The sequence below is a fragment of the Pleurodeles waltl genome, chromosome 11, assembly GCF_031143425.1.
Source record: "Pleurodeles waltl isolate 20211129_DDA chromosome 11, aPleWal1.hap1.20221129, whole genome shotgun sequence".
Lineage (NCBI taxonomy): Eukaryota > Metazoa > Chordata > Amphibia > Caudata > Salamandridae > Pleurodeles > Pleurodeles waltl.
This window is the reverse complement of record NC_090450.1, coordinates 411,470,540-411,485,482: the sequence shown is the minus strand read 5'-3', so window position 1 is coordinate 411,485,482 and position 14,943 is coordinate 411,470,540. Positions and strand designations below refer to the sequence as shown.

Sequence of the window (14,943 nt, the reverse complement as noted above, 5' to 3'; positions counted from 1 at the left end):
GGTATTCCTCATTATAGCAGGGAGGGTGTGTGATGCATCAGACAATGCGCCATGTTTGTATTTATGAGGGTCGACTATGTGTATTTATAATGAACTGTAAGTTGGTGCGGGGAGGCCATGTGCTGCTTTCCTCAGTCGAGACATGTATTCCCAGCTTGAGAGCTGTATTAAAAATTAAGATTCCCCACAACCCACCACCGGCCCTCATTTCCTTTTCCCCTCCCAGTTTCTAAGTCCAGCAGCCTCCACTGCCAGGAACCCAGGAGGATGAGAGGAAACATGTCCAAATTAGAGTCTGTCCCAGCACTTACCTGTGGGCTTCATATGGTGTTTTCTGAGTAACAAGAACTGTAGGACCCCGCAAAGTACCAACATTTTTGGGCGCCCAGGCAGTCGAGAAGCCACAGACGCAAAAGGCTGTAAGTGCTTGTTGGAAATAGGAGCTAGATCATCCAGACATAGCTTTCTTCCTTCACAAGGCATACAATTGCTTGTACAAATCACTCGGTTTAGCAATCAATCACGGCAAATTAGCACAGTGGAAAAATAACTATGCTAAAATAAACACTATTAATATACTCACAATTGAATACACTACACACTCATATTGAATTCAGTTTTGTAGTCAACATTGCTACCAATGTTAAGTAGCTGTATTCAGTTTTCTTGCACAGTATTCAATACCATAGGCAATGCTGTGTTTAAAATGCACCTCGGAATAATACATTTTACCTAACTAGGAGTATGTGTTAAATTAATGAGGCTTCCTTTCTTCTATCAATGTAGACTAATGCTTAGTTGTTCTTGCAAAAATAGCATGGCATTAAGCATCACACATTATCTGGAGTTTGTTACCTGTAAGCACAAAGAGTTTTTTTAAAGTTTCTAGTTTCAAATATCATAATGTAAATTATGAATTGCTGAAGTATTTTATACTCTGGTCTAAGTGAAAAATCTGAAAAAATAGCTAAAACAACAATTACTATGAATAAATAATGCTAGAAATTTAAACAAGGCAAAAGTGTTCAACACTAAAAAGTCAAATTCAAAAAGTTAACAAATTAAAATACACTAAATTTAAAAGGTCCCGTTTTTAAATGAAAAAAGCAGATGTCAATTTTAACTGAACAACTTAAAGATAAATACCAAGTCACAAACTCCTTGTATTATGTCCCTATAAAGATAACAGCCCAGTAACAAGCAAAGAAGAGAAGGGAGGCGCCAAAATAGAGTATGAGTTAAACTATATCATTTCAATTCTATTTTAAATTAAGCAATAAAATGTACAGTTGTAGGTTCTGTAGAACTAGAAATCAATTCAAGATTTTCAAATTGTATAACAATTTTTTTCTAAAGTTCACTTGAATCTAGCCCGCCTTAATCGGTATTTTCAAAGTTTGCATTGTTATGTTTAACCTTTTTATGTAATAAACAGTCGTATAGAGAGCTCCTACCCCAAAACGCATAGTTCAGCTCAAATTTATTAAGGAAAATCTATAAAATCTCACAAAATATATTTCATATATATAAATAAATATGCAGTATTCTTGCTATGCATAAATACATGCTTTTAAATTAGTCCAAACCAAATGAAATAAAACTATACAAAAGGGCCAAGGTGCTTAGGCAAAATTGAAGAAAAATAGAAATTACGGTTGCATCAATGAGGTTAACAGCTTGTGGCTCCAAGCTTTGCGAACGTAATTCGCTACCACAAACTGAAATTATTTAGTGTCTCAAATTTTACATACATTGAGCGCTTCACTTCTTTCCCATGCCCTATACTATAGTAGCATTCGTTTGTGGCACCGAATTCACAAAGATATTGGGGAGTAGCCCATTTCAAATAGCATTCCTGCTCGGTTTTACTAATCAAATGTGCATGCCTAGCAAAGAACCAAGTAGTTCATATTTTCCTCCGTTATTACCCTTTCCCAAAAGTTATTGCAAAACAATATTAGATCTGATTTGCTTATCTGTGCCAGCACATATACGTCATGTTTTACATCTGACTAGTATGGTGTCAAGTTTGTGTGAATAGATGGTATTTGCAGGAAAGCTGAAAATAGGGAACACAAAGGCGCACACATTTATAACAACAACCATTTCACAATCACAAACCAAATAGCACACATGGGGATCTCGCCCCCTAGATTCTTCATGTGCTTCTTATTAGCTGCTGATTTCTTCTAGCCTTCATTACCTTTCCCTGAAGAAGGTTGGCACAGACATTTCCAAACGATCTATGAGTGTTAAGTATTAAGGTTACCAGTATTAAGGTTACCAAGAGATTTTTAGATCCGGAGAAATGGAAAATACAAAGAATCGAACTGTGCTCCTAACTTCTAAAATGAAAAGGGTGGGTGGCATCTGACGTCGTGAAATCTGTTCTGTTTTATTGCCTCACACTGGACCCAACACTCAAATTTATAATAGTTGCCATAGTCCCTTCTTGCGCATTGGAATGTGCTGTCAGGAGATTTCATTTATTAGGTAGGTGACACACACTCCCAAGTAAGTTCTGCTGCCTTTCTTCACATCATACCTGTCATTTCATAAAATTCGAGCCACATAATCCATAAGGCACCTTGCAGCAATTTGGTTTGCAGGACAAAGCCCACAGGCATTCAGCATTGTGTCAGACTCAGACAAGCTTTAACCAGTTCCTGTTCAATTCTAATAAACTTTTATATAAGCCAGTATTGACCAAAAAGCGAAACAAGCTATGTGAGGTCATTAGAAAAGCCACAAATCACATTTTGTCCAACTATTTTCATAAACTGATCCAGAAGACTGTGAAGAACATACTAATTTCTTCTCAGAAAAAAATATAATCTTAAATCTAATTGTTCTCTGCCTTCTCCTCCTGCAGTGCTTGCGTAGCATTTATAGGTCATCAGCATTTGCAGGGAGTCATGATTTGCGGATCATCAGTGTTTGGGACTGACCAACATTGGTGGATCATCATTGTCTGCATGCCTTTAAACCTGCAGAGGTTCCAGGAAACATTAAGCCAGTTGGTTCTCAAACTTGTTTCCAAATGAAGCAATTTTCGGAGGTGAGAACATTTTCCTTGGAGAGTCTCATCATCAGCATTCAATCAACGGTGGCTCCTCTGCAATGACGGAGGAGCGTCGCCCCGCTGGCTCAGAGCCAGCAGCGTAAAAATAAAATATATTTCTTATTGTTTTATTTTGCTGCTGCTGGCTGAGCCATGGAAGGATGGAGGGAAGGGGGAGGGAGGTAGTGGGTGTGTACTTAACTGTGCATATCTGTTTGTCCGGCCATTGTAGGCCAGCCAAACAGACATGCGCAGTTTGGTTTCTCCAACCCAGCCGTATTTGACAGCCGGGTTGGAAAAACAGCACAGTCTCCCTGTGCCTGAGTGAGCAGCAAACCAGCCCGCTCAGGCCAATCCTCGTGCTTGGTAACAGCATGGGAGCAGCACATGGATTGCACAGGGAGTCTTTCATGCTGTCCCAGGGACTGCTGGGACCAGCAAGCAGAGGCAGGTGAGGTGGCCGGCAGCACAAGGTAAGTGTTTTCTTTTTATTAGCTCACCCCGCTCTCCCCCCTCGAGCTCCCTCAACCGCACCCCCTCAACCCGCCCCAACACTTATAATTTATGTCAGTCGTCCCTGCATGCATTAGGAGCCTCCACTCGCAAAAAAAAAAGGTTAAAATGATTCTAAGAGGAGCCCGATAAATTAAAGATTTTTGACGCTTATCTGTGTTAGTTGCTCACCATCATTTCCGGTTATTACTTATTGTGACTTTTAAATGTACACATAATACTTATTTATATTAATGATATTTCACTACAAGGTCAGCATTGTTTGATACTTAGCGTAAATCTATTTTACTGATTCAAAATATAAACAGGAGAATGGTGGTTTATTGTTTTTATTTTACGACTATTCTAAGTATTATTTATATTGGCTCCTAATTTTGCTTCTATCTGCACTGCTTTCCTTGACGTTCTTTATCTTTGCTGTTAAACAGCGCATGTGCTTGAAAAGCTTCTTTCAAATAACCTGTTCCTTTTTTCTTCCTTTTTCCTCTTCCCAACCCATTGCTTCACGTCCCTCCTCGTTTTGCCTGCGCCTTCCTCTTTTTCTCTGTTTTGATTGGCGACTTTCACCTCCCGACCTTTTGCAGCTCTCTGCCTCTGAAAGCTTCCAAGAACGACAAGCCAAGAAGCTTGAAAAAAATATCTCGGTAAGACTGAAAACAAGGGCTTGCTTTGCTGTGCCTGCATTTTTCCAACAGCCTGTGACTATGTGGTATATAGTAACATTGCTAGAGTTTGGATGTAATGCTCATTCATTTTTTTCATTTTATTAAAATAAGAACTGCAGAAGCCAATAGGTCTGGCTTTGTCTAGCGAGCTACTGGCTTTCCACTGCGGGTTGCTTTATACGCTCTTTTAGTAAAGCGTGACAAAAAACATTCAAAGATGGCTACCATGGCATTTGCACACAGGAGCATCCACATTGAGCCATCTTGGAATATTGTTTGTAAAACCTTGGTAAAAAAACATTGAAAGATGCCACCCTATATGCACACACACATGATTGTACTTGCAAGGATAGCCATCTTTGTATGGGCTTGAAGGGCAAGGCGCCCGTGAGGGATACAAATAGCAGGAAGAGATTTGTAGCAATATATGGAGGGGACCTCACAAAAAAACTGTTGAAAAAAAGTGAATACAATCTTTTTTAAACTACGCATTGGTCAAATTCGCACTGAAGGACGCTGTTTTCTATATGGATGACAACAATGTGGTTGGGCACAGTGCAATCACTCATGCAGAAGGGACTCAGTGGTTGAAGTAGACTGATCCATTCACCATGCTATATGCTTTGGTGGGTGGAAGCAAAATGTGAATGGCACTATAGCAAACCAAAAGTTGAGGAGTTCTTACTGAAACGACCTGTTTGCATAAATGCATGTATATGAACTGTTTATGAATTTGTTTGAAAAACGAATTTTTTTCCTAACACCAGACCAAAAAACAAAGAAAAAGTGTAGTTTGCATCTACATTTTAAAATTTCACTTAACTCAAATTTCCTAGATGCAGAATATCTGGTTAAGGTAGTTTTATTTATTCAGTGTGAGGATAAGAATATGTTTCATTGAGATATTTATTTTATTATATTGTAATATGTTAAGTCTCAACCCACTTTCACTGGGGTTCCTTGACGTCTGCGAAGTTACTAAATGTTGTGGTGTTGATGGGATATAGGATTTCCTTCTTTGGTCCTCCTCCTTGTGCAACAGATATTGATTAGTAATTGTATCACTCTTACAATGTACTGCTATGTGCGAGTCTATCTTTACAACTAATCATGCCATCATTGAATGGAGTGAGTGTTTTGTTGTGCTTGTCAAGAGCTGCACTGCAGTAAAAGACATGCTCTCAATATAGGCTATCAGCTCCTGGTGGGGCTTCTGTAGACTTGTCGACTACCTTCTATCTGGAAAAAAATACTGTCTTTTGTAAAACAAGCGCAGATGTAACTTCATAACATCCACTCAAACTAAATGTGGACTGCATTTTCTCACCCTGTGAATGGAAAGGGTAACAGGATTTGGAAGCTGGTAAGTGAACTAGAGTACCTCACAGGCCTTCCAGGAGGTTGCATCCCTATCAATCTGTACTGATGTAAGCCAGGATGGGAATAGAAGGAAAGGAAAGGGTTGAAGACCTGACTGTATCAGAGTGAGTTTGTGGTATTCCAGGTGTGTGGGGTGAGTGTGCCTCACCGCAGGGCTCAGAATCTCTGTGGAGGTAGGTCAATATACGGGAATGCTCACTTACAGTTAAAGGCTGGAAGCAGTACAGCAACAAAATATACCATAGTTGTAACTTTTTTCTTGCTACTCCATGTGATAATGATCACTAAATATGGAGAATTGAAGCAATTGTAGAGGATAGAGAGCAGAGTCCATCTGTAGAATGACAGCCACGTCAGTGCCGTTTGGAGGAGGGTGATGCCTAAATATAGTTCCAGCCTCTAACGTCATAATTCATTGATGTATAGACATGTAGTAAGCATTTTAACAGGAGACAACCACAATTGAAAATATGGTTTCTGCTGTATGTACCTACTACAAATTTCTGGCTTCAATTTGGGTATATACCTAAGGAGGATTAACGCTTAAAGCCTATTGACATATGTAAGGAAATAGCTCTTATGCATATTGTTAGAAATGGGGTCTCTAGACGGCAGAGGTATACACCCTTGTCCAAATAGGGACTACAATCCTAGTCAGGGTAAGTCACACACAGTCCAAATTAATCTGTGCCCACCCTCCGGATAGCTTGGCACTGAGCAGTCAGGCTTAATTTAGAAGGCAATTTGTAAAATATTTGTGCAATAAATCATACAGTAACACAGTGAAAACACCACTAAAATACACCACACAGGTTTAGAAAAATATATGATATCTATCTGGTTAAGTTACTGTCAAAACAATAAAGATTCAATAACCACAAGTGAAAATATCACTTCTGCAAATTTAAAAAGACTCTTAAATCTTAGAAATCAACAGTTGTCTCTTGTGTGCACCAAGTACCTGGTTTGCATCAAAATTACCATGCATGATGACCTTGTTACCCTTTTCAGATCAGAATCTACCACTCAAACAGTATATTAGGGTAGCCCTAATGCTAGCCTATGAAAGGAGCAGGCCTCACAGTAGTGGAAAACTAATTTAGAAGTTTCCCCTACCAGGACATATAAACCACACATATATATGTCCTGCCTTTTACCTACATAGCACCCTGCCCTAAGGGTTACCTTGGCCTACTTTAGGGGTGTAGAAAAATGGAAGTGTAGGGCTTGGCAAGTACTTTTAAATGCCAAGTCGAAATGGCAGTGAAATTGCACACACAGGCCCTGCAATGGCAGACCTGAGACATGGTTAAGTGGCCACTTATGTGGGTGGCACAACCAGTACTGCAGGCCCATTGGTAGCATTCAATTTAGAGGCCCAGGGCACATGTAGTGCACTTTACTAGGGACTTATAAGAAAGTCAAATATGCCAATTAGGAATCAACCAATGTTTCCATGGTTCATGGAGAGAGCATATGTACTTTACCACTGGTTAGCGGTGGTAAAGTGCGCAGAGTCCTAAAACCATCAAAACAGTGTCCAAAAAGTGGAGGGAGGCAGGCAAAAAGTTGGGGGATGATTATCCTAAGGCTGTCAGGTCTAACACATGCTCACCTCCACATTTTGGACTGATGCTGTTTGTTTTACGACTCTGAGAATGCCCAGAGGCCGGCTAACTGGACCTAAGTGTCAGTGTTCTGACCCTATACAAATGACATGTCGAACCCGATACACCCAATTGGTAATGACTGACTTACTTATAAGTCCCTAGTAAATGGGACCCAGGGCATGTAAGACAGAGGGGGTCATTCCTACCCTGGCGGTCATAGACCACCAGGGCAGGGGACGGAGGAAGCACCGCCAACAGGCTGGCGGTGCTTCCGGGGGCATTCTGACCGCGGCGGTAAGGCCGAGGTCAGAAACGGGAAACCAGCGGTTTCCCGCCGATTTCCCGCTGCCCCAGGGAATCCTCCACGGCGGCGCTGCTTGCAGCGCAGCCATGGGGATTCCGACCCCCTTACCGCCATCCTGTTCCTGGCTGTTTTCACCGCCAGGAACAGGATGGCGGTAACGGGTGTCATGGGGCCCCTGGGGGCCCCTGCACTGCCCATGCCCCATAAAGATTTTGAGTGTCTGCTTTGCAGACACTGAAAATCGCGACGGGTGCCACTGCACCCGTCGCACCCCTTCGACTCCGCCGGCTCCATTCGGAGCCGGCATCCTCGTAGAAGGGGGTTTCCCGCTGGGCCGGCGGGCGGCCTTCTGGCGGTTGCCCGCCGGCCCAGCGGGAAAGCCAGAATGGCCGCCGCGGTCTTATGACCGCGGTGCGGTCATTCGGCGGTTCCAGCTTGGCGGGCGGCGACCGCCGCCCGCCGATGTAGGAATCACCCCCAGAATGTCTTCTCAGGGCTGCAGCACTGTTTGTGCCACCCTGCGTGTGACAAAGTAGAAAATGGCCCCCAGCCTGCCACTGCAGTCTGGAAGGACAGTGTTTACATTGCCAGTTCATCCTTGCCTAATAGTCCAATGGCAAAGCCACCTTATTCCTTAACAATATACATAAATATATATATATATATATATATATATATATATATATATATATATATAGATCCCCTAAGGAAGGCTTATAGAATTATAGAATCCTATGGCAGGGAGCTGTATTTGATCAGTAAGACATATATTGTAATATGTTTTAACAGTAACACTTTCAAATAGTTGTTTTGCTGTGCATATAGTAGCCACATTGGCTAACCCAGGATTACCAGTTTCTACCCTTACCCTGCTAACTCCTAGAATGGGAGAACCTAACAGCCCTCTGACCACCTGGGGAGATGTGTGAACGACTCCCCAGCACAGGACCAAAGGCAATGCTGCTGAGTGAAGTGTCACCTCCTCTCCCAGGATGGCCACTTAGGGTGTTAGCTCAAAAGGTGAATTTCAGAGGTGAAGCCCTGAGCAGGATGACTTTTGTTCCAGCAGACAAAGTGGAGACAGGGTCAAGGAGGGGAAACTCTTCCCTAAACCGTTTCTACCATGGGTGTTTAGCCCTCTGGTAGTCACACCTCCAGGCTGGGCTACCAAGCTCCTAATGACCAAGGAAGGGTTCTGCCATCTTGAAAGAGGCAAGAAGGTGGCACTCTGGGATAGCCAGAGGCCACATATCACAGGAACTTAGGGCCAGATGTATCAAGACATTTTGCATTCTCAAACTGTGCGAATCGCAAGGTTCCACCGTTTGCGGATGCAAAATAGCCTTTTGTGATGTATGAAAGGCATTGCAGTGCAATTTTAGGGAATCACAATTTTTAGCGGTTCACTAAAATTGCAACTCCGAATAGAGGATTGTAATTTGTGATTCCCTAAATAGGAAACCGCAAATAGAGAAATTATTTTTGTGATTTCCTATGCAGATGTATCAAGCATTTCCTAAATGCGAACAGGGCATTTAAAAAATGCAATTACCACCAACTCAAGCTCGTGGTCACCATGTGTAATTTTTAAAAGTGCATTAAGAATGCATTTTTAAAAGCACCATGTAGCTCACACGTGTCCCTAGGGCATGTGTGCACTTCACATGTGCACAATTACATTTGGGGTGCCTCAAAGGGGCCTTTGGCCCTCGGCACCCTTGGTTTTGCATTTCCTAATTTGTGATTCCCATTTCTTAATAGTGATTCCAATTGTGATTGTGACTCTGTGGAAATCGCTATTAGGGAATCGCTATTTTCATACATACCATTTCGCATTTCTTAAATAGCGACTTCTTAAAATTCGCTATTTAAAAAATGCAAAACAGTACTTTGATACATCTGGCCCTTCGTCACTAAGTAGGAGGGGACCCGTAGCCCAATGGCTATGACTACATCGTCCCCTCAGTGCACTTTCTGGTATAAATAGGGCACCTCTAGTATTCTGACCCTCAGAGCCCGCTGGAATCAGAGAGAGGGCCAAAGAAGGACTGACCAGTTGCCATTGGACTCACACAAAGAGAAGCTGCACTGTCAGAAGGACTGCATCTGTTGCACATTGGGCTAGCAAAGTTTGGACTGTGCCTGGGGCTCCTAGCCCAGGGAAAAATTTATTCCCATCCCCATCCTACAGCAATGACTCCAAGGATCTAATGGATGATCTCTTGGACCCAGCTCCAGAGACTTACGAGCTGAAGTAGCCCAAGCTGACAAGCTGATAGCCACAGCAGATGTTTTGCCGCTATTAGTCCAAAGGGACAAATCGCAGATAGCCTAAATTTGCACCTGAGCCTACCTGACCCAGACATGCTATCCAAGTTTTTATTCATCACACTCAAGGGACTCTAGCCCCCACCTAATGATTTTGCTCTAACCATTATGCAGGCTGACCTGTAGCCCTGCATCAGCTGTCCTGCTACTGCAGCCTAGAGGACATCAAGGAACCCCGATCTCTGTTGCCAAGTTCTGTCCACTTCACTCGTGGACCGAGAAACACCCAAAAAGACACCCCATTGACTGCACCACAACCGGAGCATCCTTTGACCATCTTTTGCCTGCATTCTTTGGTATCAGGACCACTCCAATGACGTCTATGACTGCTGTCCCAGAATATTTGGATTTTGCTTATAGCCATATAACTTGGTCACCTAACCTGGGCTGGAGCACCCAAACTAACTGTTTCAATCTTTTCAAAAGTTTCCAAAGCCTTTGTTGACCAAAAGTGATCATATATTCTAAAATCTGTCTCTCTGGAACCCTCCAGTGGATTTTGTTCACCAAGGACCCAAAAATTCATAAAAATATAATCTATTTTAAAAATATTTTTGTAAATTGGTGTCTCCTTTCTATTGTGTGTTGTTGTTTCTTATTTCCTTGTTTGGTGCTTTACACATAGTTCCTTTGCTAAGCCTTCCTGTTCACAGCCACTACTACCCACGGTTGAGCTTGAGGTTAAGTAAACGAGCCTACCTGGACCTAAGCTGTATCACAGCTGTATCATATAATACACCCAAATCCTCAATACATATATGCTTGCTGGAAATGCTTTAAAGAAAAAGTCATGTACATGCATACATACTTTGAATGCCCCCACATATTTAATTGGTGGGAAAGATTAGCGAAGTAATTATTAATGGTTTCAGGAGCAGATGTAAAATATAAACACTGACTGATGTGGAACAATGTAATGATAGGGACCCATCTATTAAGTTTTGCATATAGTTACTGCGACTGGCTTGACAGAATGTAAATGCTAGAAAAACAGATGTATTGGTATGAATGTATGTATGTGTATTTAAGGAAAGTATGTATGTGTATTTAAGGAAAGCCTAGCGTCATAGTTATGTTGCACTTTCCAAGAGAAGGACACCGTGCGACTCAGCAAACAGGTGGATGGAAGAAAAGGAGCAAAAGGGGGCAGGGTTATTACAGAAGAATGGGTGGTGATCAGCATATTACTGATGCAGAGGAAGAGGAATGGAATTGTGTGGTCATAGGCTCAGTTGACAGTGGAGGGTAGTGCCTGCACAAGATGGGGAAGCATTGAGAATGGGTGTGGTTATGAAAGGTAAGACAGCATGTGAACTCTCTTCAGATGGGGAGCAGTGTGAGGGAACACTGAAACAAGATAATGCTTGATGAGGAGCTTACTGCTTTCCTGAAGAGGACAAGCAGTGGAGTCTGGAGCATGTGCACAGGGTGGAGTTTCAGATCCTTTTGGCAAAGAAGGAGAAGTTTTCTCCTTCTTGTAGTTCTTATTTTCCATTGCTATGTTGCTTCTTTGAGTCTTACATGATCAAAATGGAGGCTTTACTTTAGTTGCAAGGTTTGGTGAAGTGCCAAGTATGGCCAATCCCTAAATTTTTCAACATGTCTTGAGCATAATACGCACTCATAAAAAAAATCACTGCAGTTCATTATGAATTGGTTTGGATCTGTTGTATTTTAGGAGACATTTATTAAGGTGGCCTGCAGCATTTAAGCCTTTTTAGATTGAGCATAGCAGCGCACAAGTGCTGCTTTTCAGACATGTTGGTATGTATCTGGGCTTTTAACCTTGCCCACCGCATGCCCATCCCTATCACTCATTCATGGGCTTGCCTTCCAAAAATCCTTTGTTTTCGTTGGTAACTGCTTTACGTTTGTCCCTCCTTAGGGCAATTTTGTTACCGCCTTGGCTATCGCATCAACCCTGTTACATGGATAGTTGCAATTTTTCTGATAACTTTGACTGCGAGCGAACTTCTTTTTCCTTTTGTCTCTCTCCTTCGCGCTCACAGTGGCTTGCTTATGTCAAATTTTTAACTTTTTATTTTCAGTTTGTGTGCCAAGAAAAATCAAATTCCAGTTAGGAATTTACAATGCTAATAGCTCTAACTCGAGCAAACGCGAGACCCATTACATTGCAAATGCTTGCTTTCTGGACTGTCAGGTAGGACCCAGGGATGCCAATTAGCTGAACATTGCCTGCATAAAGGTGGGACAGGATCAGTGCCTGAACCACTTTTCTGAAGGTGGATTCTGAATAAAAAGATTTTACTCTGACGTTGTTGGACTCTCGCTCCCAGGCGAGACTGCTGGTTTAGGAATGACAGCACTTTTGTTTGTAGTCAATTAATTCAGTCCTACAAGTCGCAACTGTCATCCCAATTCTCCAGGCTCACAAGCAGAACCTCACCAAAAACCTAAACAGTAAAAGGTGATTTCTGGCAGCCTTAACCATGGATTCTAGAGTATGACATCTCAGGGGAGTTGAAGTGAAACGGAAGTTATCTTTTTCTCACGCTAGTAACAAGTCTCAGTCACACACAGGCAATAAAAGAAATACAGGAGAGTTTTCAATATGTTTATTGAAAAGAATGCAATCTACGGTAAAATGCATGAACTGCAATGATTAGGCTAATGAATAATAAAAGAAACATGATTGTGAAGATTAGAGTCGTGAATACAAAGACCCCCACCTTCTTGCAGTAAACATGAAATGTAAAATCCCTAGCATACAGAACCTAATCTTTAACTTAACGAGAGCTAGATGTGATAACCCTAAACTGATAGTACAATGTGCATGAAAAGCACCCTCCAACCCTGGTTACTTTGGAATGAGGTCTCTAGGTCAGACTCCATGGGGACACGAAGGCTGAGTTCTGCAGTGAGGTGACATGCAGCATAGATGGCGTAGATGGCATCTGGAAGGAATCCCTCTGATAACCTTATCTGTGAAAGATGTAATTATACCAATCATGTAAGACCCCTGACGCAGGTGTGTTCCCAAACAATAGATAAGGGGGAAGTCTTTTGGCAGCAATTATGTAAACAATTCCACCAAATGAACATTATGTTCCTTTTATATGTAAGTGAGAAAGGGACATGATGTGAATACTTGCATACAACACTTGATTTTGACGCTGATAGTGATGCCTTAAGAGAGTGGCACTGATAATGCAATCAAAACATTTCTCTAACTATAAACAATAGAAGCCATCTTAAAAGAAATAAAATAAATGGGCTAAGACAGAGCAAGCTAAATAGGTTAAAAGTCACTAGGTCGCGGGGCACAGGCCTGCAATCCAAAGGCTAATCTACTCTCCTGAGTCCTAATAAAAGCTAAAATGGATTCACTACACCCTCCCCATTGCCGGAACAAACAAGGATGCTAATAAGCTATAGAGGGTGCATGAGTCCAAGTTAAAATGGTCTGGGCTAAAATCACACTAAAATCTATTTAAAAATAGGCTAAAAACATACAAAAAGATAAAATGTCAACCATGACAAGCACAGCAGGCAAAATGGGAATCGAATTAATAAGGTAATTGGCATGACATTTTTAAAATTTTGAATAAGGCCAATGGTCAAATCATTTAACAATAGTTGTGATCTTGAAGAATGCCTCCGAGGTCATCGAATGGGAGCGCATCCAGGAATGACTCCACATTGTCAGATCGATGACAGGATTGGCCGACAGTTCCATGGAGCAGAAGTGTGTGAAAGCCTCAGATCCAGGATCACCGGCGTAGGCAGCATCATCCATAGTGCCTGGTGGATCCGAATAGTTCACAAGAGGTGGCTCATAGGTAGCCTCACAAATCAGCCTCAGTCTCATGGGGAACGACTGTGAATAAACCCTCATCTGGAACATCAGCAGTTTCTTTTCTGCAGGAGGAACTGGCAGAACAGCAAGACACACCAAAGGAAGACACTCAAATAGGCACCAGATGCAATGAAAGACAGGTTACACGCACCATAGGACTGGTTAGAATGACAATGACCAATCATGCTCCAATTCCTCCAGCAACAGAGCACCAAAGAACTGCACCATGTGATCACGGCACAGCTGGGCTGGTGGCACTAGCTCTATCACTCGACTTAGCTGAGAAGGCACAACCACTGCGTATTAGGAATTGCAGCAGCAGTATCCTGCCAATCAGTGCCAACGTTACAGGAAAGCAACCAAACAAACTTTAAAATATTAAATGGATAGCTGATGGAATGACTCCGAAGACAGTTTGGAAGATGGAAATGAATCCAAACCCAACAGCCTTAAACAAGTGTACAATCCCTGCAGTGCCCGAAGCGTTGAATATTCTGAAGACCAAAATGCTTGGGGAAGTTGGTCTTTAATAGGGATTGTATGGCGGCTGGTGATCTTGCTATCTGGAAAGCATATGTCTCCCTGGCCGATGTCAACGCCAATTGTTTTTGGAACAGTAGTGCGTTTAGACTGCTCAGCTTGTTATAATTTACATTAGTAATATCAATGTAAGGCCACATTTCTGCTACTCTTGTGTGGGAGGGAATAGAACATGTCCACAACAGGTTACAAACTAAGAGACTGAAAATGCGTGGGCAATTCCTTGTCTCGTTGTGCAACAGCTCTCATCATTCAGGACCACATAGCTTCCATTCGAAAGTATATGAAATTCTGAACGAATAAAAGGGACAGGAGTACCATTCAGAAAGCATGCCAAGTTCGCGACCTCCGCATTTCAAAAGCTGTGAAGTGACATCTGCTTATAGATCATTGAATGACTCACAGTAGTCTCACATTTGCTTCGGCTCAGAAAGACCTCTGTTTCACCATTCAGACATTTGAACTCAAAAGGTAACTCACACACTTCTTTAATGTAGCCATCGCCTAGCCACTCGTATCTGACCACAGCAGAATGTTTCAAACATTTAGTGAAACGAAAGGTGGAAATTGGCAGATTTATAACACAATGTACGTGCCATATTGGTGAAGGACTTTCTGCTACTGTGAAAGGCAGCTTTACTAACGTGTTGAGCATGGTGTAACTTGCTTCCTTTTTAGCCAATATCTGTTGCTCCCTGGACAAATGAAAAACAGCAAACAAGACA

The 14,943-nt window shown here is 42.1% G+C and overlaps 1 protein-coding gene across 2 annotated transcripts in view; it reads left to right on the top strand.

The window, feature by feature from the left end:
• The window catches only part of LOC138265744 (glypican-5-like), a 1,691,495-nt gene that overhangs the window by 774,037 nt on the left and 902,515 nt on the right, over positions 1 to 14,943 (top strand). Inside the window, exon 5 of one of the 2 annotated variants that reach the window (XM_069213743.1) lies at positions 4,159 to 4,218. The exons of the other annotated variant lie outside the window; for it this stretch is intronic. Coding sequence (XP_069069844.1) covers positions 4,159 to 4,218 — 60 coding nt within the window. The remainder of the gene's footprint in view (positions 1 to 4,158; positions 4,219 to 14,943) is intronic. 2 annotated transcript variants of the gene reach the window in all.